We start from the raw sequence: 27573 nt of genomic DNA, 5'->3' as shown, positions 1-27573 counted from the left end.
CAAGAATAGGATAAAAGGGGCTTTAGGGAAGACTTCAGAAAGAATGTATCCGACCAGAGACCCTACAACTAGGCAAAGACCCTTAAACTTAAGAGTAGTGGAGGGAGGGCAATATCATTTCCTCTGTCATGATTCACCTCTCTGTCCTTAGACGCTGATTTATTTGGCCAGTATGACAGGATCTTGAAGAAGTAATGACTATATACTTTTCACCACCTCCTGCCTAGCCATTTGGTCCTGGATGAAGGTGGGTGTCGGTTGATTTCCAAATGGAAGTCAAGACTTTAGGTCCTCCCCTCACCTCCAACTGCCCTCTGTTCTGTTATAGATTTCTCATTACCCTGTACAGGTCACTTCTCCTGCTCCTTCTCTGAGCATCTCTAAATATAGAAAAATTGTGTCACCTCAATAACTGAAAGAAAATTGCCTCACCACCCTTTTCTCCTTAGTCTTTGCTTCTTCCTTCTACCATCAGCCCCCTACAGCCTTGACTAATAATTATGTCAAGCTGAAAGATGCTATCAGATCTTAAATGTTATTACTATATCAGGGCTACAGATAGAAACTCCATTTGTTAGTGTTATAGTGACCCTGGACCCCAGAAGGAAACATAATAGAAACTCTATTTGTTCTAGAATTTTAAAAATTGTCTTTAAAAAAGACTATATTTTGCAGAGAAGGTGCTGACTTGTATTGATAGGAAGAGTTTTCTGTCTTGGAAACTTCATAAAGCAATAAAATTATAGGTCCAGTCCCCCCAAAATAAATAAATAAATAGAAGACTTAAGAACAACAACAAAAAGAAAACAATGGTTCTAGGACTTAATTGGCTCTTTATACTAACGATGCAAGGACTATGATGTGTGGAAAGACAGAGAAAGAAGAAATGGACCCATCTTTGAGCAAGGTATTTAGGGTCAGCACAGGGACCTTTTGGGGCAAAGTACATCATTAGAACTTGGCCCTGGGTTGATGAGGAGGTCGGGTTATTTGTAATTCAGGGTGCTCATCAAATGTAATTCAGATAGGCTCATCAAAGATTTGGAACTGGAAGGAACTATAGAGTTCATCTAGTTCAACCCTCTGGTTTTATAGATGAGAAAACAGTAGTGATTTACTAGGGTCATAGGTAGCAGAGGCAGGTATGGATCCAAATCTTCTTACTGTAAATTCACTTTCAGTGCCCTTTCTTCTATACCCAGCTACCTCAGCGATGGTGGAAAGAGTGGGGGGGAAGGGGCAGAAGAGAGGGAAGGAATTTTGCTCTCTACCTAAGTAAAACTGTCATCCATAGCATCTAAAGAAGAGCTATAGATGTTTCATAGAATTGCTAAATTGTAGAATTGAGACTGAGTTTGACTAGGTCTAGACGCCTCACTCAGTCCACCTCACACTAGAAAAGGAATCCTCACAGTAAGTAAGTTGCAGACCCAGGTTTCTTCAAGCTTAAATTTTCCTCTTTGCAATTCCCACCTGTTGCTCCTGGTTCTGCCCTCTGGGACCAAACTGAACAGGTTTAATCCCTTTTGCATGTGACAGCCGTTCAAAGACTTGAAGACAGCTATAATGGTTCCCCACTCCACATCTTCTCCTGACTGAACAATTAGTTCATACTATTGCTCCCCCTATAGAGTGTACTCAAGACTACCCACCTTCCCAGCCATCTTCCTTCAACCGCTCTCCATCCCATAAATACTCCTATCCCAAATTTCAGTGCTGAGAACCAAACACAACACTCCAGATTTTGTAACCACATCGAGGTCCAGAAAATTAAGACTCCAAACAATGTTTTCCCTAAACCACCATCAATAACAAAACAAAAATACTGGCTTCCCAAATTTGTCCCTGTAAAAAGAGCAATAACGATCATCTCATTTTTCTTTCTTAAAACATCTGAACCTTTTTTTTTTCATCCTCTCTACCAGAGAGAAGGGAGGGTTGAAAGGAATCGTGCTGTGTTCAAAGCAGGAGGACTAAAATGCACCATGAATGTAGCTCTCCAGGGTATCATGAAACCATCACTGTGAAATATAAACCCTCCCCCATTCTTAAAACCTGTTATCTTCCCAAGGCTCTGATGGCATCCACCCTCCCTTCCACCCACCCACCCACAGCTGTCAATGTGGCAAGAGTCAAAAAAGAAAAAAAAAAATGAAACTTCTTAAGGGAAGCTATTCCTCCTGCTGTGGCCTGCATACTCTACCTGGTCTGGAGACAAAGAGAAGTCCCTGTGGTGCTGAGCCATTTCCACTTCTAGTACCCAGTTCTGAATGAGGACTTTTGTTTTGAGACATTTTAATTCAAACTCAGAAGGAAGAAAGGGCGGCCAGGTTAAGTGAGCACCCACATCTAGTCACATGATTGAGAGTTGGAAGGGATCTTAAAAATCGATTAGTTCACAGTCCCTACTTATCAGCTGAAAAAATGGAATCCTGTGATGATCAACTGTGAAAGACTTGGCTACTCTGATCAATACTGAATGATCCAAGACAATTCCAAAGGACTCAAGATGAAAAAATGCTCTCCGCCTGTGAAGAGAGAACTGATAAACTCCAAGTGCAAACTGAAATATAATTTTCTCATTTTATTTTTCTTGCTTTTTGGGAAATTTGACTAATATGTAAATATTTTGCATGATTTCAAATGTATAATTGATATCATATTATTTTTCTTCTTAGAAGGTGGGGAAGGGGAAGGGAAGAGAATTTGGAACTCAAAATTTAATAAGAAAAATGTTAAAATAAATAAATATTTTTTAAAAAAAAAAAGAAAAAATGGAATTCCACAGAAGGAAATTGATTTATCTAAATCCTAGATTTAGAGTTGCAAGGAGGTCATTTAGTCCAATGTTTTCATTTTATAGATGAAGAAAATGAGGCTGAGTTTTGCCCAGGGTCATGCAGAGAGTCAGTGGCAGAGCAGGGATTCCAACCCAACCAGTCCTCTCACCCAATGCCCTTTCTACTTTCTCATATTGATTGCTTACTGTCTTACTTTTAGGCTCAAAGGCATTTTTTTCAACACAGCCACAGGTAAAAAAGAATTTGCAGCTTTAGGCTTCTGTGTGTCTGTTTTACCTTCCTTCTGTTAAGTATGGGACTGGGTTGAGAGGCAGAGAACATCCTTGGTTTCCTTAAGTATAAAGTGAAAGAGTTGGACTCAATGTCCCTTCTACCTCTGGATCTGTGATCTAAAATGAATGACTGCCCTTGACCTCACTGGTCAGCTCCCTGCTAACAGCAGGTAGCCAGGGTAGGAAAAGCAATCAGGCAGGCAATAATATTGAATTATGGGCTATCTCTGCTGTTGTTCAGTGGAGTTCAACTCTTGATGACACCATTTGGAGTTTTCTTAGCAAAGATACTGGAGGGGGTTTGCCATTTCCTTCTCCAGTTCAATTTACAGATCAGGAAACTGAGGCAAATAGGGTTAAGTGACTTGACCAGGGTTACACAGCTAGTAAACTGACTAATCTGAGGCAGATTTGTACGCTGGCAGATGAGTCTTTCTGACTAGTTCCAGCACTCTCTCGTGACTTCTGCTAGGGGTGCCTATATTTTCTTGAATAAGTGGCAGTTCTCTATTCTAAAGTCTCCCTCCCCCTTAGCTCCCCATCCTCAGTTCCCATGCCTCTGAGGGCATAGCTTGGATTTAAAGCTAGATCTTAGAGACCATTTAGTTCCTAGTCCAACCCTCTCATTTAAAAGATGAAGAAATGAGACTCAGAGGGGTTAAATCACTTGCTCAAAGTCACACCCAGTCTTGCTTACGGGGTAAGTTACAGACCCAGGACTTCTAAATCTAAATCAAGCACAACTTTCTTCCACTCTATCAGGCTGCTTTCCTGGAGTCACAATACTTTGAAAAATTAAGGCTAAGTTCAAGCACTCACCTCTAAAATTCCATCCCCTTTGGCTCAATCTATATACACATCATGGTAGACCCAAGACATCTTTTGGCATGGTCTTACCCAAGAACAACATGGCCCTCATTACTGAACTTCTATTGACCTATTTTTAATCTGGTGGAAAGGAGTTTAGAAGCCATCTAGTCTAACTCCCTTAATTTTACAGACAAGGATACTGAGGCTCAGGGAGGTTAGGTGATTTGCCCAACTAGTAATCATCAAAGATGGGATTTGAACCCTTTGACTCAAAAGCCATTGTTGTTCCACACTGCCTCAAGGGAGATACCAAGTAAGCATTTGCTACTAATATTCTCAGGCAAAAAAAGTGGATGTTCAAGTTACGTTGGGTGCAGCCCTGATTTCTATGCTACCAGAATATATCTCTATACTTTAATACTTTGTTCTACCAGGGTTCAAAAGATCTCTTTTGATCATCTAGTCAGTTTCAAATATTCTAACACTTTCCCTTTAAACCAGATTAAGCAATATGTGGTGCCATTTAATAAGAGCAGTGGCATTTATAGAATGCTTATAGTTTCCAAAGCCCTCCCCTCACACATTTTGTGAGGGAGGAAGTACAAGTATGATCATGCCCATTTTACAGATGCAGAATTTAGGACCTGAGATATGAAATGACTCATCAGTGGTGACAGGTTATAAAGTATCAAAGTCAAGATTGGAATTCAAGTCTTCTGAACTGAAGTCCAATGTTTCTTTCCCTAGATTACATTGCTTCTGTACTTCCCTTTTCGTATAGTTCCCATCAATTCTCCTAAAGAAAATGGGCTCTTCACTATCAGGGTTTTGTCATCCCTGCTTTCTAGATGGGGGAAAATAAGGTATACAGAGATGAAAGGAGGTTCCTGGGGTCATTCCTCAAGAAAATAGCAAAGCTGGGAATAGCATGCAGAAACCATCTAAGGATGGCCCCATTCTAGACCCTTGAATACTTGACCACATGGTCTGTCTCCTTTTGGCAGCCTCTGGTGGTGAGTTATTTTTCATGAGCTTGGGAAACTTGATAACTATATTTTCAGCATATGCTATCAGAGCAGATGTGCCTGCAGACAGAGAACTGGACAACCTTGTCATGTGCAATGATGCAGGACAGGCAGATTTCAGAGCGGTCTACAAAGAGACCTGCATTGCCAACTGATTTTGTAGAATCACAGAACATTAGATTAGGGAGAAACCTTAGAGGCTGACTTCAAACTCTTCATTTATCAGGCAAGGATCCGAGTCCCAAGATTTTGGTTTGGTGTGGGTGTGGGTGGGTGTGTGGATGGGTGTGTATGTGTGTGTCTCACATATACATATATGCATATATGCATATGCATATATATATATATATATATACACATAGTTAAGATTTAAGGAGTTGTGGCATCTGGGAATTATTGTAATGAATTCTTCCTTTAAATCAGTTAAAATAATTTTTTGAACCCAATAATCAATCCTCTGGAGCATGAAGCATTGTCCCTTTGTGCCCTGAAAGAATTAAAGAATCAGCCTTATCAGAGAATGAAAAAATATGGTCAGTCTGATTTCATTCTCCCAGGTAGGCAAAAGGAAAAACAAACAAATCACATGTGGAGAAAGTCAGCCTCCAAAAACATTTGCAGACTTCTTAAATACTCAATCCTTCATAATCCAAAGCAGGATTGCTAGGAGGGAGAAGGCAATGTCTTGGGAGGAAGATGTGATTTCCATCTGGACAGTCCTTTTAAATGGGATCATTACGTATGTGTGTAAATCACTCATAGCCTACATTCTCCAACAGGAAAATGACCCAAGTGTCTTGTCATGGGTCACTTCAGCAAAGAAATGGGTTGGGGAAAGGGGAAAAGTGGGGGGTTGGGGTGGGGGGAGTAAGAACACCAAATGCTCAACTCCTCCCCTGTGCTACATCTGATTTACTGGCTGCCAGCAATTAGCACAGGAAATGTGAGCTCCTGCCAAACTCGAAAGCAAACAGAGCAGCAGAAGTGGCCAGCTACCCCGAATCCCAACAGGCTTCTTGGGGGAATTTGTGGGCTAAAAATAACCTCTGCCTTTGTAGTAAGGAGCTGGACGAAGGAGTTGAAGCTGATAGCAGGGAAACAGAGCATGCGCTAGGGTCCCCACTGCAGAGACTTGCCCTTTGGGCAAATGATTTCCCAGAAACCCGCTGCCCCATTTCAAAGGCAGCCTGACAAGTTCCAGCCCATGGGGCCATTCTGGAATGCTCACCATTTTTAGAATCTGAGCTGATCATCTTCTACCTTCAAGTATTATTTCATTTTTTTAAAGTAAAGTCAAAAGGGAGATTTGAAAGTCAAGGAACCTACAAATCTGATGCTTCTAAATAATTATTTTGTCTCATGATTCTAATTATTGGCTTTTTCACTTTTTAGGAGGAAGGGAAGACCGGATTTGTAACTACATGCATGGAGGGAACTCCCAGTGAGGAAACTCCCCTTATTAATGCAGATTGGCACCTGCTTTTAAATTTTTCTTCTTAGAGATTTTGTCTAGGGGCACTAACTGACTTGCCTAGGATTCCATATCCTGTATATGTCAAAGGCAAGACTTGAATTCAGCTCCTCCTGACTTTGAAATCACCTCTCTATCTAGAAGCCTCTCAAATAACCAATAATCATCTCTCTGCTACCTAAAAGACCCTCCCAGGAGTCATGTTTCAATTCACCCCAGCAAAATACCATATAAATATATATACATATATATGTATACATATATAGATGTATATATATACACTGTCAGGATTGAGAAAGTTCCTAGGCAAAAAACACTCCTGGTGCCATTCATACTATCAATACTGAAGGGACTTCTAATACCATACTATACCTTGGCTTGCTTACCCCTTACCCAGGGAAAACAGACATCACCTTGGCCTTCTGGCTCTCCATGCTATGGTCCTGGAGTTCCAGCAAGAAAAGCTGGTCAAAAAATTTGATTGAAAGGAAAGTTTCTTTCTCTTTCTCTCCATAGTCTATGCTTACAGTACTTCTCACACTAATTTGCCCCCCGCCAAAAAAAGGCTTCAATCCAGGGGATTACATCTAAGTCAATCAGATAAGCACAGTACCTTCCAAAACATCTATTTGGGAGGCAAAGAGCAAACACTGGCTGGTGGCACAAGACTTAATTTACATTTTCCCATTATTTTCTTCCTCTTTCCATCACCTCCCTGCTCTTTGTTTTCTCACTCCTCTATCAAGTGACTCAGTTCAGTGGGTCTGGACCCATTGAAGTTATTCATGCTGCTGGATATATTGTTGGGGCAGCAGGAAAGTAGAACTTTTTTTCCACATATAGTCTCTGAGGGAAGAGTTTGGGGGTAACCCAGCTTTTCAGGATGGTGGCCCCCTTTGGGACCCAGAAATTCCCAGTGAGGCTTGTCCTCTTGAACAAGTGAAGAGGTGGAAAGCATCATTGCCTGGTGGGATTTGTGAAGAGAGAAGAGAAAGCGAGTGAGAGGGCAAAGGGTTGGAGAATCATTGAAGGTTTCTTGGAACAGAGAGAACATACAACACTAGACTGCACAAGAATGACTATTCAGTGTTCATAGAATGGCTTCCATTTAACCCAGAAACCAGTGAGAGAGCTTCAGAGCTCAGACAAAAGGGAGGGAAATTTCAATGGGAAAAGCAGGGGGAGAGAGAAAGTGAGGGGAGGATTTGGAGCTTTCTTTCTTGAAAAGTACAAGTTCCTTCCAGTAAGACCCAGGAGGGGGCTGTCTGAAGTCATGAAACCTACCCAAGGGAGGTAAATAAATGCCTCCTCCTCTTGTTTTCAAGTGTCTGTGTGCGTCCCTTTGTGATGGTTTTCTTTTGTGTTGGTCTGTCTGTCTAGGTGTGGGGATGTGGGTGCTTGGTCTGAGTTTGGAAATTGTATGCTGGTACCAGCTCGACAGGAGCAACTGACATCCTGCATCCCCAGGGGGAGCCCCCTAGGCCTGGCAGCCAAAGGCCGAGGCTTTTTCTTTCAGCAATTCCCAGCACAGGTGGCAACTCCAGCTCCCTGGACCAGGAAGACAAAAAGACAAGATTGTATCAGTTAACCCTGACCTTGAGCCCAGGCTATAAGTCTTAACAGAGACGGGGACTCCCATGGTGACTTCATTCATGCCTCTCCCAAGGCAGATTACTACCTGTGCTGGTACATAGAGTATTAAAAAGCTGCCTGAGGCCCTGAGTCCTCCTGGCTTCAACGCCAACTCTGTACCCACTACTCCACTCTGCCTCTCTTATCAGTATCATAATAAAGTGATTAGGGAAATGGGAGTGTTTCTGAAGCCCCTTCCCCCAAATATAGCATTTTGGTGGATTTGAGGATCCCTTAAATCTATTACACATCTGTCCCACCTTTTCTTAGTATAACTCAACTTAGAGACAAAGTATCTGAACAGAATGCTTTACTCTTTAGACTACTTGTAACAGAAAGAGGGCTGACTTTGAAATCAGAAAGTACAAGGCTTCAAGTACTGCCCCACTCCCCCACATCCTATCTGCGTTAACCTGGATAAGTCATTTTCCATGTCTCAGGCAATTCTCTAACTCTAAAAATTATAGCTAGTTGTAACTATGACATCACATAATTCATCTGTAATTATAAATTACAATGTTATGTGTTATGTACTTATTTGCATGTCATTATAAATTATAATGCTATGATATGAATGTTATGTTATAGCTGTTACAATTTAGAGTTATCTGTATTAGTAAGGGAGAGATTTCCACAGTTGGAGTTATCTACATCGGTAAAATGACAGGTCCAAAGAAAAAGAAATTTCTTCTAGGTTTCTATTACACACTCCACACCCCTCCCCCAAATTCAGTCCTCAGGCATCTAGTCCTGGATCCAGTTTTCCTGGATATGCAGATTGTCTCTGCTCTCTGGATCTAGTTTCTATTTTCTAAGAATCTATTTTCCACAGCTCTCTATTAAGATTTTCTAGATTAATGAGATGGTTCATCCAGCAAAGCTGTCTCTGCAGTGACTCGGTATCCCCACAGGGAATCCCGGAGAAACAGGGAACTAAATAACCTTTTTTATTTTTTCCCCTCACACTTCACCTTACATTGGTCATTTCACTATAAATACCCTCCATCAGTTCTTAATGTGAGAGTTCTGTCAGTTACCTTCCGGAGGCTCAGCCACAGGAGGATTTAAACAATACATGTGATAGCCACGGTCACAGTCATCACAGAAGAGCAGCTGGTCCTAATGCGGAGGGAGAGGGAGAGAGAAAGAGGGAAAGAGAGAGAGGGAAAGGGAGAGAGAGAGAGAGAGAGAGAGAGGGAGGGAGGGAGGGAGGGAGAGACAGAGAGAGAGAGAGACAGAGAGAGAGAGAGAGAGAGAGAGAGAGAGAGAGAGAGAGAGAGAGAGAGAGAGAGAGAAACAGAGAGAGACAGAGACAGAGACAGAGACAGAGACAGAGAACAAGAACAGATTTAATCTTTTAGGTCCTCAAATCGTTCATGATGATCGCCAAAATCTTGTTTTAATCTGCCTTTCTAATCTCATATACTCACCTTGTGAATCAAACAAACTGATCCACTCAACAATCCCATAACATTTCTTATGAGTTTACCTGCTACTGGTCCTGTTAAGGACCAGAATGCCCTCCTCCTTTTCTATATATCTAGATTTTTTTAATCAAATTTTAAAAATTATTTTATGGTTATTTAACTTTTTATAGCCTAGATAGGCAACTTGGCATAGTGAATAGTGCAGCATCCTTGAAGTGAGAAAGAACTCAGTTCAAATTCCATCTGATACATACCAGCTGTGTGACTATGGACAAATCACTCAACCTCTCAGGGATCTCAGCAATTATCTAAGACAGGGTGGGGAACCTGCAACCTTAACACCACGTACGGCCTTCTAGGTCCTTAAGTGCAGCCTTTTGACTGAATCCAAATTTTACAGAACAAACCTGGCCACAATGGTCTTAAGGCTTCAGGTTCCCTCCTCCTGGTCTAAGACTAGAACTTATAGAGCAGCCACTTCAGTGGAGAAGAGACAGCTTGGAGTAATGGATAGATGGCTGACTTTGGGGCCTGGAAGACTTGAGTTCTAATTTTACTTCTAACACATACTAGCCTTTGGAAAGTCACAACCTCTTGGTGCATCTGGAAACTTCTTTTTTTTAAATACTATCTTCTATTTTTATGTCATCTCCCAAACTGAACTGTTAAGGATTGGTGGAAGGAGTTTCCACAATGAAAATTCTCTATGCTAATGAAACCATAGCTCCTGATTTCTTAATAAATAGTTCTTATCCACTAGACTATAAACTCCATGAAATTAGGAATGGTTCCATGAACCTCCCACACACAGTGTCCAGCACAGTGCCAGGCATACATTATAAGTGCTCAGGGATCACTTGTTGACCTGATCATTGGCAAGGTGTCACTGTCTAGCCTTGAACTTCTCTGTCCTTTGGTTTAATTCCAGGGGGAGAGGAGTCTAATGGGAAAAACATCCCAGCAGCATTTTTCACCTTGATAGCTCTCCAGGACGGGGAGAAAATAAAGCCATGCCTACCCTTCAGCTCCTTGAAGCAAAACAGGGTCCAAGTCTCTTTCCTTCCTCACAGGCTATTTTGGAAGACAGAACCTAGAACACACTAAGATCTGGGCACTTTTAAGCAAAAGGAAAACTAGTATTTCAGATCCCCAATCTCCCAGGCAGAAGGTGAACCTGCTTTGGCTATTGATCAATAATTTGTCAAGCATCTCAGCACCACCATCACCCCTACCCCACCCCCCAATCCTCAAGCAGGTGAACAAAAGGGTGTTTGCAAAGTTGAGTTCAGTCTCAAAACCCATCTTTGCTTCCACCAGAGTCAAAGCCTAGTCTATGGAGCAAGACATATAGAAAAGCTTCAGGTTACGTCCTATATTTAAATCAGTGTCTTGAATGGTGTAATTTAATTCAACAACCATGTGTTAAGTATCTACTGTGCAAGGTTCTGTGATATGTTCATGTTTACAAATGTTTTACAAATATGATATGTGTGTGTTTACTAAGACAGAAATGAACACAGCCCCTGTCTTCCATAGGCTTAAAATCAACTGTGGAAATGGGAGGGGGGGATACAGATGTGTACAGATAAGTAAATACAAAAGTATATCAAGTATGACTAACTTTGATAGACTTAGCTCTTCTTCTCAGCAATGCAAGGATCTAAGACAATTCCAAAAAAATCATGATGGAAAATGCTGCCCACATCCAGACAAGGAACTCTGGGGTCTGAATGCAGATCCAAGCACACTATTTACTCTCTCTTTTTTTGTTTTCTTTTATCTCTCTCATAGCTCCTCCTATTCATTCTAATTCTTCTTTACAACATGATTAATGCTAAAATATGTTTAATAAAGATACATATGTAGAGCCTATATCAGATTGCACGACATCTTGGGAAGGGGGGAGGAGAGGGAGGCAGAGAAAATTTAAAACTCAAAAACTTTTGGAGGTGAATGTTGAAAATTAACAATTAATTAATTTTTTTAAAAGTATATCAACTGAACCCAAAAGCTTATTTCATATCAAAGGGAGGGGAGCTCTAAAAATTGAGGGAGGTTGAAGAAAGGCTTTATGACACTTATACTGAACTTTGGATGGAGCTAAAAATTCTAAGCTGAGGAGTGAGAACATTTTTGGTATTGGGAGCAGTCAGGGGTAGGAGATAGAATGTTTTGTAAGGGAAATAGCAAGCCAGAATGTAGAGCACATGAAGGAGTAAGAAATGGGAAATAAATCTGGAAAGACAGGTTTTTAATACATGTTTATTGGATTGAATTGAATTCATTCATGACCCTTAGGAGTCAGGATCCATTCTAGCAGCCTGGTCTTTGAAAACTCTTTAACCATGATATTTGAGAAGACCATGGTTGCCCCTGCTCCAAGGGTGACTATTCCTTCACTGCACCTGGCTGAACTGCAGGGGTTGCTGGGAGATAATTTAGGATGACTCTAAAGCTTGCAAGAAGACATCATTAACTTTTCTTTCCCTCCATCAATTCTCTCTCAGCTTCTCCTCTCTCCTTTTTTTTTTTTATAACTACTGCTGTTTTTTCCTCCCATGGGGATCATTCCTTTCTCTCTCCTCAGTAGGCTATAAGAAGGCGCCCTTTCAATGATAAAACCTATCCTATCCCCCACACAGAAGGTTGCTGTCTAGGAATGAAGGCAATCCCAGGGGTCAGAGAGAAAAGTTCTGCCTAGGCAAAGAGGGGTAAGGTCCAAAATGGGAGCCAAGTAAGCAAAAGTCAAAAGACTGACAGGGTTGGACTGGAATGAGAATTTCTCAGGGTACCCAAATCCAAGGGTCTGAGATAGAAGCAGAAAGGAGGGGGCTGAAGAAGTGACAACTAACACACCAATGAGTGAGTCAACAAGCATCTATTAAGTGTTTACTATGTGCCAAGCACTGATACTTTATGCTAAGTACTAAATGCTAGGGGTATGTGGAAAAGCAAAAACATAGTCTCTTCTTTCAGGGAAGTCATATTCTAAAAGGTAAAGAAGCTGTGCACATAATTATGAACACAGAAGACAGACTGAGAGTAAATGGGAAGAAATCTCAGAGGGAAGGCACTAGCAGTTTGAGGGTAGAGTAGGGATGGAGGGAGGGTGGAAGAGAAGGTGTATAAGGCTAGACTTCCTGCAGAAGATGGAATTTGAGGGGCAGCTAGATGGCAAAGTGGATAGAGTCCTGGAGGTAGGAGGACCTGACTTCAAATTCTGCCTCAGACACTTACTAGCTGTGTGACCCTGGACAAGTCACTTAACCCCAATTGCCTCCTTCCTCTACTCCTCAAAAAAGAAGAAGATGGGATTTGTGCTTGAAGGAAGTCAGGACAACCAGGAGACAGAAGTGAAGAGAGAGCACTTCAGTTTAGGACTGAGGAGCAGGGGACAGCCAGTGAAAAAGCCAAGGGGATCTTCTATAGAATGAGAACATTTACTACCAAGAAGGAGCTGACTAACTGACCCTCTGACTGATGGCAAAATGACCATCTGACTCCACAAAAGTTGGGCATTTCATGGCAGTTAGGTGCATTCTACAATCCTACCTTTCCCAATCTACCTTTCCCTCTTCTGACTCATCCATGTCAGTGATACTATGGATTCAGGTGGCACCTAGGAACTGTCCAAAATTCCAAAAAAACTTTGCCCACAGATATTTTGATAAGACAATTCTCATCCTGGAGCACTTGAAAATTTGGGTGGGAGGGCATGATAACATGGAAAGGGGATGCTGACACAAGTTTTCTAGCTTTCTTCTTTTTTATCATATATTTAAATATATAACTTATTTTTCAGTTTTCAACATTCACTTCCATAAGAATTTGAATTCCAAATTTTCTCCCCACCCAGCTCTCTCTCCCCCCCACCTCAGAACAGTGTGCACCTGATCCATCCCTTTCTCCAGTTTGTTTTCTCTTCTATCACTTCCCCTTCTCCCATTCCCTCCCCTATATTTTCCTGTAGGGCAAAATAGATTTCTATGCCCTATTTATTACGTGTTAAAACACCATTCTCGGACCTCTCCAACCCTTTATGACATCCCAAGAGAAAGGAAAGAGAGTTTGAGTTTGTTTACCTCTGAACCCCAACCAACACCTCTCTGTTCTAAAGAGCCCTTTCTGTTTAGAAGCCTGTGCAAAACACAGGGGTTAGAATCTGAGAACCTGAGTTCAAACCCTACTCCTGCCTCAAGGTCACTTCCTGAGTGACCTTGTACAAATCACTTAATTTCTCTGAGTGTCTGTTTCTGAAAAATAAGGTGTTTAGACTCTATGATCTCTAGAACTTCTTCTGACACTAAACAAAAATAACACAGTTAACACATATAGAGCCTTAAGGTTTGCAAAGTGTTTTACATATTTCATTTAATATAGCTATGGTTCTGTAAGCCCTTAGTCTATCTAAGAGAAGTTTGATGAATAATAGGGGAGACTCTTTGTGGGGCCTTATAGAAATAACCTTCCATCCCTCATTTCGACTCAGTAATGCACAAGATAGTTGTTCAGATTGGGTATTATTTAGCAAATATTTCTTAGTTCCAGAGCCATTTCTAGGGACTAGCTGCAGGCAACAAAAGCCTCTGAAAATCTTGGCACCACTCTTAAGGTTTGATTGACCCTAGGAGCTCATTCTGAGAGGGTTAGGATAAGCTGAAAGCAGGGATGCTGCTCAAGTCCATCCTGCACAGTTTGGGGCTAGGGTTTGTAGGGTCCCTACTCACAAGACTGCCCTGAAAGTCACAGTATTAGGAGCATGATGGTACCTCCTACATATTCAAAAGGTTCTGCTAGTTCCCTCAGAGGGCTGTCAGAGTCTTCCCGGGCTGCATAAAAAGCTGGATTTATGTAAAACACTCATTGCCAAAGATCGGTTTATTCAACTTATTCAGAGTTAATTTTTCATAAGGTTCCCTATTTCCAAGGCCAAAAAAAATGAAAAATAATGAAAAAGTAAAAATAAATTTTAAAAATAAAGCAATGGAGAACAAGCTAGAACCCAGGTCAGGAAAACAGCCTTTGTTAGCTCTATCTCCACAAGTATAATGGACCCTGTAATAGAAAGAACAGTGATTCAGAGCACTAGAATTCAAATTTTGGCTCTGATCCTCACCACCTATGTAACCTTGAGCAAGTCACTTAACCTCTCTGAGCCTTACTATCCTCATCTGTAAAATATGGAGGTTGGGCAAGAGCAGTGGTGTCAAACTCAGATAGAAACAGTTCTTTGCAGACTGCAGATTGACTTAGAAAACCACAAATTAGCATTATCTGTGCTGTATTGTATTTTAGGTATTTTCCCAATTATCCAGTTAGGCACACTGGGGCTAGGAGTTTGATGCCTCTGAATTAGATGGATTTCTAAGGTTCCTTCCAGCTTAAATTTATAATCCAGTGACGTAAGACCCTTTTACTACAAGTGGATTGGAGAATCTTTTTTCCCCATTTAATGAAGACTAAGGAGTTCCCTTTCTGACATTTTTGTTGAACCGCTGGAAAGAATGAACTTTCAATCCCCTTCCTCTCTCTGCATTCACATTCCTACTTGGGAGAAAGCCTCAAACTCACATCGTTCTCAGAGGTTCCACAGAGGATGCAGGATTTGCACTCGATGCATTGCCACTTGTAGGTTTTGACAGCCTCGGTCATGTTCAGGGTGAACTGCAGGCAGGTGGGGTGACCTGGAGGAAGCCCAATAAAAGGTCAGTTAGAAGACAACTCTTTGATTTCTCTTAAAGAGTAGGAAGAATGATCTCGTTGGGGGCATCACTTCTTGATCCATGGATATGTCCCCTTGGCTCAGGAAGGAATGACCAAAGTCAAGCCTGGATGGGGACCTCGCCCACCCCGCTGTCTCTGACAGAAACCTGAGAGAAGATTAAGCATTAAACCTTTCACTGCCAGGGACAAAATAAACCTGAGACACCCTGCTCCATCACTCATACTTCACATCAGTAAAAAAAAAAATGTGATTAGGACAGAAGGCAATTAGACAATGAGCCAGAGAGAGATAGAGGGGAGAATGAAATAGATTAGAAGGATGCAAATACTCATATATTATGATAGACACTAAGCACCAGAAAGTAAACCAGACCCAAGGCCAAGCTATGGCTGCTGAGGTAATACACAAAAACCATGCTAGATTGTCCCTGAGGGAATGGGGTCAGGTTTGTGGGAATAGCAAATTAAAAGAGCAAGGTTGAGTGGGATTCACTTGTCTGTTAAACCCCATACTTCTGAAAAAGAAAGAGAGGGAATAGGAAAGAAAAAGAAGGAGAGAGAAGAGGGAGGGAGGGAGAGAAAGAAATGGAGACAAAAGGAGACAGTGAGGGAGGGAGAGATAGAGAGAGAGAAAGAAGAGAGGAGGGAGGAAGAAAATGACAGAGATGGAGAAAAAAGGAAACAGAGAAGGAGAGAGAGGAAGGAAGAGAGAGAGAAAAAAGACATACACAGACAGATAGACAGGGAAAAAAAGGAGAGGTGGAAGGGAAGAAAAGAGAGATAGAGACAAAAGAAAGCAGGAGATAGAAGAAGAGAGAGAGAAATGGAGAAAGAGGAAGGAGAAGAGGGAGAGTGGGGAAGGAGAAAAACACAGAGATGGAGATAAAGGGTTCTGGGAGAGAGGGAGAGTGACCAAGAAGAGACAGAAAAGGAGAGAAGAGAGAAGAGACAGAGACAGACAAAGAGTCAGAGAAAAACCATCCCACAAAAATAAGAAAGGGATGTAGAGAAGAGGGCAAGATCATCCAAAGAGTTCCAGAAACTTCTGGGACAAATTAGGAAGATTCCTATCTAGGGTCCAACGTAATAGGGTCCAGAAGTAGATCAGAAATATGGTAAGAGGACCCTGAATGAATTTCAGGATCAAACATCACTGTGCATTGGAATTCATGCTTTGAGTCAGGCTCTACACTTCTGAACAGAAATTCAGTAATTTCAATGTGATGAGAACAGGGGAGGAGTGGTGTAGAATTCAATTTTTGCCATGGAATCAAAGTGCACCTACAACATAGCAAGCACTGTGCTTCCTGTGAAGTAGGTGCTATTATGGTCCCCCTTTTACAACTGAGGAAACTGAGGCAGACAGAGTAAGTGACTTGCTCAGGGTCTCATAACTAGTGAGAGTCTGAGGTCAAATTTGAACTCAGGTCTTCCTACCTGCCTGGCAAGGAGAAGATTGCTAGGATAGCTTTGGAAGAGAAATAGATTTTGTCAACTCCTGGAAGAAAGTTCTCAAAGCTAAAGTCCTTGACAATCCCAAACGGTTCAACATCAGAAACTGAAAACTTTGTTCATGGAAATGACCCTATGAAGAAGCATTACCTTGTCTCTGTACCCTAAAGATAATTGGGCCTTTCCTTTGGACTTGTGGCTGAAATCTGCTCTATATGTTGTCTCTATCTTAATAAGGTAGAGAAGGCAAGCTCTTTGAAAGCAGGAACTCTCTTACTTTTCTATTTGTATCTTCTGTGCCTAGCATAGCCCGTTGCACATAGTAAGAACTTCATATATACTTTTCTTTTTCATTCCTTCAAATATTTCACTGGGCTTGATGACTGCTTAAAGCGAATCATTTCTAAAGAACATGTCGAGGTCTGGAGCAAAGGAAGAAAAGGTTCTCCCTTCCGTTGCCTTAGTGTACCAACGTTAAGAGGAACCTCGGGTCTCAGTACGGGCATCTGTTTGTTCTCAAGGTAAATATCATTATACCTCAGCTCTGGGAGAGGGAGGAGGTCAGTGGTGAAAATCACTGTTCTGATTTCACAGATGGGAAGATGGAGGAAGGAAAGGAATAACACAGAGAACTTAATTGAACCAGATTAGGAATAATGTCTGAGATTCAATCTTCCTTTCTGTTACTACTCTCATTGCTCTCCCATATTATGTTCTCATTGGAATCAGGAAAATTGGTCATTAGGTAAAACAATACAAAAAATAACTCTGCTGGTTTTCCTGGAAGAAACCAGAAAAGTGGCTTGAATGGTGGACTGCTTAATACTAGAAACTATTTTCCCAAGAGAAGTAAGGTGGGGTAAAAACTCTTAGACTTATTTCATGATAGCAGCACAATTTTGTCCCCCAACAGAGAACAGATTACAGTCTTGGAAGGTAAGCAGTTAGCAGAAAAATTTCCTTGATGTCCAGGTGGGAACTGAGGTAAATTAACAGTGACATTATTTACTCAAGGTTATTTATTTTTAAAAATTTCTTTGGGAAGACATCCTTCCTTTCCTTTACAAAGAAAGTTTATAATCATTTTCCTAATTTCTTCTGGCAATCCAGTCATCTGCTTATTGAGTTGGCTTAAAGTAAGAATGGCACAGTGAATAAAAAGCTGGTTTTGAAGCCAGGAAGACCCAGATTTAAAGTTCTGCCTTTGACCCATACTGGCTATGTGACCCTGGGCTAGTCACAACCTCTCAGTTCTCACGAATACTCTTTAAGACTGTAGGAAGCAGAGAAGATGCTAACCTGCACAGATGGAGGGAGCTTCCTCACCTAGAAATTCTTTATACCAAGGAAATCATACATAGATTCAGCTCCTATCCATAGCCCTTTAACCTGTACTGCTGCCTTAGTTTATGGAAGGTATCAAAGGAGACCACATAATAAGTCCATCTCTAGTTAACAGGAAGTGGATGGAATGATTCAAGGGGCTGTTTCTAAAATTTCCATTACCAAAATGAATTCAGAAAAGTTGTTCCCCATTTTTCCCAGGAGGATCATTGAAAATTTAGTTCTTCTCAATTCTTTCTCTGACTTTCTACTCTTAAGTAAAACACATTAAATCTCCTGCCCCACTTGGCACAGGCGTATCACACTTTCCTCATCCTCACCCTCCCTATCGCCCAATAAGTTAAATCTTCAGGGAGCTCTTTGCAACAGGAAATAAGATCTATAGAAGCCATGTTGCTCTGTCAAACAGAGATGTCAGTCAACAAGCATTAGTGAATGCCTACTATGTGCCAGGCACTGTGCTAAGTATGCTCTCAGGATGTAAAGAAAGGCCAATGTCAGCCTCCTCTCTAAAGCTCATGTGTGTTCATCCTTCGTTGCTGAGGAAGACCATGCCATCAGAGAAATAATGACATGACTTGCATTTGACTTTAAGTGAGGAAGGGCTGTGCAGGTCACCAGCCTCACTTCTCCTCCAGAGTCATCTGAATCCAGTGACCAGATATTCATCAGGATGACTGGAGATGACCCAGGACGAGGCAATTGGGGTTAAGTAGTGGATAGAACACCAGTGCAGGAGTCAGGAGGACCTGAGTTCAAATCTTATTTCCAACACTTGACACTCACTAGCTGTGTGACTTTGGGCAAGCCACTGAACCCCAATTTCCTCATCCTGGGTCATCTCCAGTCATCCTGATGAATATCTGGTCATTGTATCCAGATGGCTCTGGAGGAGAAGTGAGGCTGGTGACCTGCACATCCCTGTTTTACTCAAAACAAAGTCAAGTGCTCTAAAGAAGTTCATAAGTCTAATGGTAGCCCACACAAGTGGGCAAGGGGGAGGGGGAACATTATGAAAGCAACTATGAATAAAAACAAACTATATACAACATACAATAAATTAGAAATAATCAAGGGATAGAAAGCACTAGTATTAAGGGGGATAAGGAAAGACTTCTTATCAAAGGTAAGATTTAATTTGAGACTTGAAGGAAGCCAGGGAAGCCAAGAGAAGAAGAAAGGGAGAGAGTTCTTTGAGAGTGGCAACTGTTTTCTTGTCTTTGAGCACTGGGTGCTGCACATTTTCAGCCCAGCCACATGCCTTTGGACTTCTCCATCACTTCACCCACCACTGACTGGGCAGGTATCTCTCTTCCCTCTCCCTTCTCTTTTTTGTCTTTCTCCATTAGATTGTAAGCTTCTTGAGGCCAGGCATTGTTGGTCTTTCCTTTTCATATGTGTATTTTCAGCTCCTAGCACATAGTAGGTACATTGTTCATTGACTGGCCATGCCTCGCCCAGTGCCTGGCACATAATGGGTACTTAATAAATGCCTGTTGATTGATTAATATTCCTGTTTGCTTCTACCCTAAATCTAGTGCTACAAGGAAACTTAGGGGCCTTCTAGTCCAATCCCCACAATTTTACAGATGAGGAAACTGAGGCTGAGGGAGGTTGGTCACTGAATGGAATCATGCAAGGGACAGAAAGTAGAAAAAAATCACTTGAACGATGAACTCTTTGGCTTATCAATAAAATCACAGGTGTATCAAAATATCTAAGTGCTATCATGGGGGGAGATTCCACAAAATTGTTTTACTTTAAAAAGCAGCCCTTATACTTCAAAATGACAGAGACCATTGAGGTTGAGTCTCCATAGGTCAGTGCTCTTATTATCCCCATTTTACAGTTGAGGAAATTGAGGCAAACAGAAGTGAAAGACTTGCTGAGGGTCACATAATAAGTATCTGAAGCAGGATTTAAACACAGGTCTGCCTTACTCCATGCCTAATGATACATCTACTGCATCACCTAACTTAAGAGAGACAAGGACAGAGTCTTGAGGGGGGACACTCTATGAAAAGGGACAGAAGACAGATAATGATTCAGTAAAGGAAACTGAGGAGCAGACAGAGAGATAGGAGAACTAGGAGAGAATGATGTCACCAAAATCTGAGAAACACAAGTATCCAGGAAAAGGGATAAACAGTTTCAAAAGAAGACAGGAGGTCCAGAAAGATGAAAGAAGGTTGTAGTGGAGATGCCTGTTTGGATACCAGTTAGAATAGATGGTTTCAGAGGTCACTTCTATGAAATTCTTTGTTTCAGATTTTTCAAATAAACTACAGGGATTTGCTCATACACAGTGGCCCAGTTTACATTCATATAGATAACTGCACATTCATACACACTTCCACAGTTACTTTGCTGATGAAATTCCTTAGGTCTAGAATGTTCACCCCATATATCTCAACCAGTTAAAACCCTGCCTGGTTAGCTATTCAAGGCCAAGACCAGATGTCTTATCCTCCACACAGTCTTCCCAGTTCCCCCAGCCAGAAGTGAGCCCTCCCCCATCCTACCAATTCTCAGTCCTTTCAGTGGTGTTCACTAGATCCTACCTTGTATTGCAGTTATTTCTATACATAATATAACATGTCATCTCTGCTAGAGGGCAAACCTTTTGAGGTCTTACTCATCTATGCATGACCTTTCTGAACCTAGTGCCCAATGTCTTGAACATAGCATACACTCAAAAGATGTTAGTTGAATTCAGTTGAATCCATCCCATCCAGGGAGGGAAAGCCCAACTAAATATATTCTTTGTACATTAAACCCATGTTATGATCTTGGCTTAGAAGCTAATACAAGTCATTAACCCTCCCAATATTTATCACCGTAGCCAGCTTCTTTTACAGCAGAATAGCTCCCATTGAACAAACCCTTAGAAAAGAGAGATATATAAACTCCTGCAGCATGTACCTCATATATTGTGATCCTTATTAAAAGATTCTTTTTTATTCAATTATCCCCAGTATTTAATTTGCATTATGGTGAGCCATATAAAACTGATTCAATTAGACCTGCAGGAAAGAGCTTTATATCACAAAGTCCATCCTGAAAACATAAATACAACAAGAAATGCAAAGATGGGAAAGGTGTAGCCTAGTATTTATGCATTGTGAAATTATAAACATCTAATTATATTCTATTGCCTTGCTTATCAATGCTGATCTCTTAATCACTAATTTCCCAGAAAAGACCACCTTTCCTGCTTATAGTCTAAAGCAGATTAGTGTGAAACAAATGGTATTCCTTGGTCTGTTGCCTGGATTGTATAAATCATGTAGTGGGTGAAAAAAAAACATATAGAACCAAATTCCAGTTGGTGTAACTCTAATAGTAATTTCCCTGGATAGCCTTTAGATAAAAAATTGATTCTGATTTCTAATAACACTCAATATTGTATAGTTAGGACAGATTTGCAAAATTTAGGTATGAACAGAAATGGATAGGGTTTATTTAACCATATTTGTGAAATGGGCTATCAAATTTCAGTCTATCATTCCTGAGTCTCTGTCTCGGTATCTTTATCCAACTTCCTTCCAGTAGAGCAGACTTCAGCCTTACATTGGCCTTCATTAACTGCCTGGTATTAAGTTGGGTCTGAATTATTACAGGACATTTTCAAAGTGAACTATCTGCTCCTTAAAAATCAAGAACTCATCACAATTTATACAAAGCTTAGGACAAATACAGATCGACAGCGTACCCCCTTTTCTGTCAACAGAGAAGTGGTGAACTTTCAAAATGTAGGTGGAAGGAGGCGTATGTCAGACATAGCCAAAGTATCAGTTCATTTCATTTAATTCTACTTCTATGCGAACTGGAAACAAAGTAGATGATTATCAATTGTAAAATGGCTAAATGAATTGGGGTACATGAATATAATGAAATATTACTATGCCATAAGAAATTATTGCTATGAAGTACACAGGGAGTCTTGGGAAGGCTTAATATGAACTAATGTAAAATGAAATCAGCAGAAAAAGGAAAATATATATGTGAGTGGTTTGCCATTTCCTTCTCCAGCTTATTTTACAGATGAGGAAACTGAAGCAAACATGTTAAGTGACTTGCCCAGAGTCACAAGGGTTGGATTCAAACTCAGGTCCTCCTGACTCCAGGACCAGTGCTCTATCCACTGCACCATTTAGCTGCCCAACATAACTATCCCTCACATACATACAGATTCAAACTATGCCATCTAGAACAATGCATGATGGGCAACATTTAGACTGCTTTTATAATGTAAGCACAGTACTCTAGCAGCAAAAAGTACAGTGCCAAGATTCAAAACATAGCATATTTAACATAGCATAGCTTAGCACATAGAACACTTACTTCCGCATGATGGAAAATTTCCCAAGCCTTATGCATCCCTGTCTACTGAAAATCAACTGAACAATTCCCATTCACATGCCATACATAGTACACAGTTTGGTTTAGTTCACATGTGAAACATGCTATGATTATAAAATAACATTACTAAGCAAACCTAGGGCTTATTGTCATAAACTTACCTGATTGGTCAAGGCAGGTTTACCAAAAAGGCTTTGAGGATGGTGTGGAGAGAGCCTAGGGGGACCAAGAAACTTGACAAGGATGTGGAGTGAACAGTTCTGGGGCAATGGCCCCAGAGGTCCTGAAGAGTCATTAGGGAGTAGGACCCAGGAGAATGAAGCCAATTATCATGATCTGAGACTTGTCAATGGTGAGCAGGTAAAGGGATTGCTAATCATTAAGAGAAAGTAATGGCCAATTGCTCCCAGCAGACAGATGATGAATACAAGGCAAAGAATTGGACATTGCCAATTCAAAATGTTGTTTTGATTGGCTATGCATATTTATTACTAAAGGGTATTTGTTTTATTTTTAATGGGGGGAGGGGTGTGATAAGGAGAGAAAATAGATTTTTGTTCGGTGAGAAAATTAAATTTTAAAAAGAGGAAATATAAGCAAGTCTATTTACCATAAGACTTTCACAAAATAATATTTTGAAAATATCAGCAGTCCAAAATCTTGCTCCCTATCAGTAAAGGTCAGAGAATGTTTAAAATCAGATTTATTGAGACTGAAGACTCGTGACTGAACAAGACCAATTTTATATTTTAAAGAGTAAAAGAAAGGAGGGAAACCCCCTCATTACTCAACAACCACTGTCTGGAGCTTATGTCAAGCTTTAGCACAATCCCAACATAGACAAGATAGCCACTAAAAGTCACCTACTCTGAAATCTAAAGTTCTTTTTAACCATTTTCACACAACATGGATGTTGCAGAGATGGGCTTTTGATAGACACCATGCAGGGTAGGAGGTGGGGAGAGAGGAAATCAATTGTTTCACTTTTCAGGTAGATTAGATCAAGACTAGGTTGGCTCATGTCACAATGAGCTGACAATGCAGGGCAGGAGGTGTTTGATGAGAATAGGGGTCATCAAAACCAACTGCTCTGGTTTCACTTCCCTTTGAATTCCTGGCAACGCTGGGTGGATTATAGCCAACCATCTGCCAAATGGACTCTTTCCCCTGCTGTGATGTATGAAAGCCAGCTTGAATTATGACCTAAAGCTCTTTATCAATCATGAAAGTCTCTCACTGGCAACTATTCTGCAAAGAAGACCTTAGTCCCAAAGTGAGACTATCCTCCCTAAAAACACTTGCCCGTTTGCTTTTTAAATCAGGAAACTTGGGCATAAAGGTAAAACTGTGGCCCTAAGCAGTTGTCTTCTATCTCCTGGGCTTCTGCCAATCCTGACTGTGACCCAGAAAGCTTTATGAGATGTGTGTGGTTGATGGTGACGCTCTTTTGATGAGAAGTAGCAGTAACAGGTCAGGACAAATTGCAAGGGGTCTTTCAGCTGTCTCATATCCAGGCATCAAAAGATAGTAGAAATAAAGCTGTAAAGGAACTTAGAGGTCACTAAGTCCAAGCCCCTCGTTTTATAGATGTGGCCTACAGAGGTTAAATGACTTATAAGGCAGGATTGAAAACCAAGTCATCTTGATTCCAAGTCTAGTTCCCTAATCACATCATGATATTAGATGGATTATTTGTGGGTCCTGGAAGTAGGGAGGGTTTTTTTGTTTTCTAAGAAATTTTTCTAAGAAATTTTATGAGGCTCAGCTACCACCTAGAATTTACATCAAGATTCCCTCACCCACCTGTTTCTCTCACAGACAATCCCATCACCAAAACATAAAATGCAAAAGTGCTTTAGAACAAAAGACGCCTGCTTTTTTTTTTTTTGCAATCATCTTCTTTGCTGCTAGAGAGATGCTTATATATATGAACGCAAAAAAAATCAACTCTAAATTTGTGGTTGTTGTTCAATCAGTTTTCAGTCATGTCCGACCCCATTTGGAGTTTTCTTGGCAAAGATCTTGATTCCAGGGAAGAGAGGAGATACTTAATGGTATCAGAAGCTTCAGAGTTTCCTCTTCAAAAACAAAGGACAAACACAACCTGTGAATAGACTGAGCTGCCTAAGTGGGAACCCAGCTAGCTCGATAACCCAACTCATCCTCTCCCTTCTGTCTCCCTCTCCCCTTCCTTTGGGGTTTACTGACTCGATGTTCTTCCTTCCTTCCTTCCTTCCTTCCTTCCTTCCTTCCTTCCTTCCTTCCTTCCTTCCTTCCTTCCTTCCTTCCTTCCTTCCTTCATGACTGGCTTAGAGTGATTATCAATAGTAACAGTTTCTCTTTCTCTCCCAGCTTGATTTAGTTTTTTTTTTCTTTTGCTCATTAAAAGGGCCACTCCCTGACTACTTCTTAAAGAGGCCTATTCACTCAATGGGTGTTACCTCCCTCTGAGTGAGTATCTGAAAAGCCCAAGATCTCCCATTGCAACCTGATGAATATCTGGTCACTGGACCGAGATGGCCCAGGAGGAGAAAGTGAGGCTGGTGACCTGCACAGCCCTCCCTCATTCAAAACAAAGTCAAGTGCAAGTCATGTCATCATGTTTCTGATGTCATGGTCCTCTTCAAAAACAAAAGATGAACACAACAAACAACACATGGAATGTTTTTCCATTTCCTGCTCTAGCTCATTTTATAGATGAGAAAACTGAGGCCAACAGTGTTAAGTGACTTGTCCAGAGTCACATAGCTAGTAAGGGTCTAAGGCTTTGCCTCAATTAAATTCATTTTCAGATATCTGGATGCCTTAAAAGAGTTGTTTGGGGGGGGGCGGAGCCAAGATGGCGTAGTAGAAAGACGCACATACACATAGCTCCGAACCCACAATCCATAGAACAACTACAAAGAAGTAACTCACGGCGAATTCTGTACCCAGAGGCCACAGAACATTGGAGCGAGGGAGATTTCTGTTCCGGAGAGACCTGCAAACCTCTTGTAAAAGGTCCTTCGTGCTGCGGACTGGGCGCCGGGACTGGGAGCTGAGTACAGCCCTGCCGTGGCCGCGGCACCGAGAGGAACAGATCCGAGCGGGCTTCAGGGACGGGATCTCCAGCGGCCGCACAAGTACCTCCACCCACAGGTGACGGGGGTCTGTGAGAGAGTCCCTTTGGCTGGTCGAGAGGGGAGTGGGGTGCCCCCATGGCTCGGGCCCCCTCGGGAGACAGAAGCTGAGGGGCAGCGGCAGACCAGGGCTCTCCAAGCAGGCAGGAGCCTGGATCCATTGTTGAAGGTCTGTGCATAAACTCCCTGAGGGAACTGAGCCTGAGAGGCAGCCCTGCCCTCACCTGAGCATCTGAATTTAATCTCACACTGAATAGCAGCCCTGCCCCCGCCCAAAGCCCTGAGGCTGGAAGCAGCATTTGAATCTCAGACCCCAAACACTGGCTGGGAGGATCAGGAGGTGAGGTGGGTGTGAGGAAAATATTCAGAGGTCAAGTCACTGGCTGGGAAAATGCCCAGAAAAGGGAAAAGAAATAAGACTATAGAAGGTTACTTTCTTGGTGAACAGGCATTTCCTCCCTTCCTTTCTGATGAGGAAGAACAATGCTTACCATCAGGCAAAGACACAGAAATCAAGGCTTCTGTGTCCCAGCCCACTCAATGGGCACAGGCCATGGAAGAGCTCAAAAAGAATTTTGAAAATCAAGTTAGAGAGGTGGAGGAAAAGCTGGGAAGAGAAATGAGAGACATGAAGTCAAAGCATGAACAGCAAATCAGCTCCCTGCTAAAGGAGACCCAAAAAAATGTTGAAGAAAATAACACCTTGAAAACTAGCCTAACTCAATTGGCAAAAGAGGTTCAAAAAGCCAATGAGGAGAAGAATGCTTTCAAAAGCAGAATTAGCCAAATGGAAAAGGAGATTCAAAAACTCACTGAAGAAAATAGTTCTTTCAAAATTAGAATGGAACAGATGGAGGCTAATGACTTTATGAGAAACGAAGAAATCACAAAACAAAACCAAAAGAATGAAAAAATGGAAGATAATGTGAAATATCTCATTGGAAAAACAACTGACCTGGAAAATAGAGCCAGGAGAGACAATTTAAAAATTATGGGCCTACCTGAAAGCCATGATCAGAAAAAGAGCCTAGACATCATCTTTCATGAAATTATCAAGGAAAACTGCCCTGAGATTCTAGAACCAGAGGGCAAAATAAATATTCAAGGAATCCACAGAACACCGCCTGAAAGAGATCCAAAAAGAGAAACTCCTAGGAACATTGTGGCCAAATTCCAGAACTCCCAGGTGAAAGAGAAAATATTGCAAGCAGCTAGAAAGAAACAATTCAAGTATTGTGGAAATACAATCAGGATAACACAAGATCTAGCAGCTTCTACATTAAGGGATCGAAGGGCATGGAATAGGATATTCCAGAAGTCAAAGGAACTAGGACTAAAACCAAGAATCACCTACCCAGCAAAACTGAGTATAATACTTCAGGGGAAAAATTGGTCTTTCAATGAAATAGAGGATTTTCAAGCACTCCTGATGAAAAGACCAGAGCTGAAAAGAAAATTTGACTTCCAAACACAAGAATGAAGAGAACCATGAAAAGGTGAACAGCAAAGAGAAGTCATAAGGGACTTACTAAAGTTGAACTGTTTACATTCCTACATGGAAAGACAATATTTGTAACTCTTGAAACATTTCAGTATCTGGGTACTGGGTGGGATTACACACACACACATGCACACACGCACACACACACAGAGACAGAGTGCACAGAGTGAATTGAAGAGGATGGGATCATATCTTAAAAAAAAAATGAAATCAAGCAGTGAGAGAGAAAGATATTGGGAGGAGAAAGGGAGAATTGAATGGGGCAAATTATCTCTCATAAAAGAGGCAAGCAAAAGACTCATTAGTGGAGGGATAAAGAGGGGAGGTAAGAGAAAAACATGAAGTCTACTCTCATCACATTCCACTAAAGGAAAGAATAAAATGCCTACTCATTTTGGTATGAAAACCTATCTTACAATACAGGAAAGTGGAGGATAAGGGGATAAGCAGAGTGGGGGGGGATGATAGAAGGGAGGGCATGAGGAGGAGGGAGCAATTTGAGGTCAACACTCATGGGGAGGGATAGGATCAAAAGAGAATAGAAGTAATGGGGGACAGGATAGGATGGAGGGAAATATAGTTAGTCCTATACAACACAACTATTATGGAAGTCATTTACAAAACTACACAGAT

At 41.3% G+C, this 27573-nt stretch overlaps 1 protein-coding gene across 4 annotated transcripts in view; it reads right to left on the bottom strand.

Moving 5' to 3' along the window:
* Positions 1–7393: 7393 nt before the first annotated feature.
* Positions 7394–27573, bottom strand: part of DPF3 (double PHD fingers 3) — a 412206-nt gene continuing 392026 nt past the window's right edge. For all 4 annotated transcript variants that reach the window (XM_072629217.1, XM_072629220.1, XM_072629216.1 and 1 more), the window contains 3 exons: positions 15010–15122; positions 9049–9130; positions 7394–7927 (listed from right to left, as the gene is read on the bottom strand). In XM_072629217.1, coding sequence (XP_072485318.1) covers positions 7857–7927; positions 9049–9130; positions 15010–15122 — 266 coding nt within the window. In that variant the 3' untranslated portion in view covers positions 7394–7856. The remainder of the gene's footprint in view (positions 7928–9048; positions 9131–15009; positions 15123–27573) is intronic.

Source organism: Notamacropus eugenii, chromosome 1, assembly GCF_028372415.1.
Source record: "Notamacropus eugenii isolate mMacEug1 chromosome 1, mMacEug1.pri_v2, whole genome shotgun sequence".
NCBI lineage: Eukaryota > Metazoa > Chordata > Mammalia > Diprotodontia > Macropodidae > Notamacropus > Notamacropus eugenii.
The sequence above is the reverse complement of the archived record's forward strand: the minus strand, read 5'-3'. Positions and strand labels throughout refer to the sequence as shown.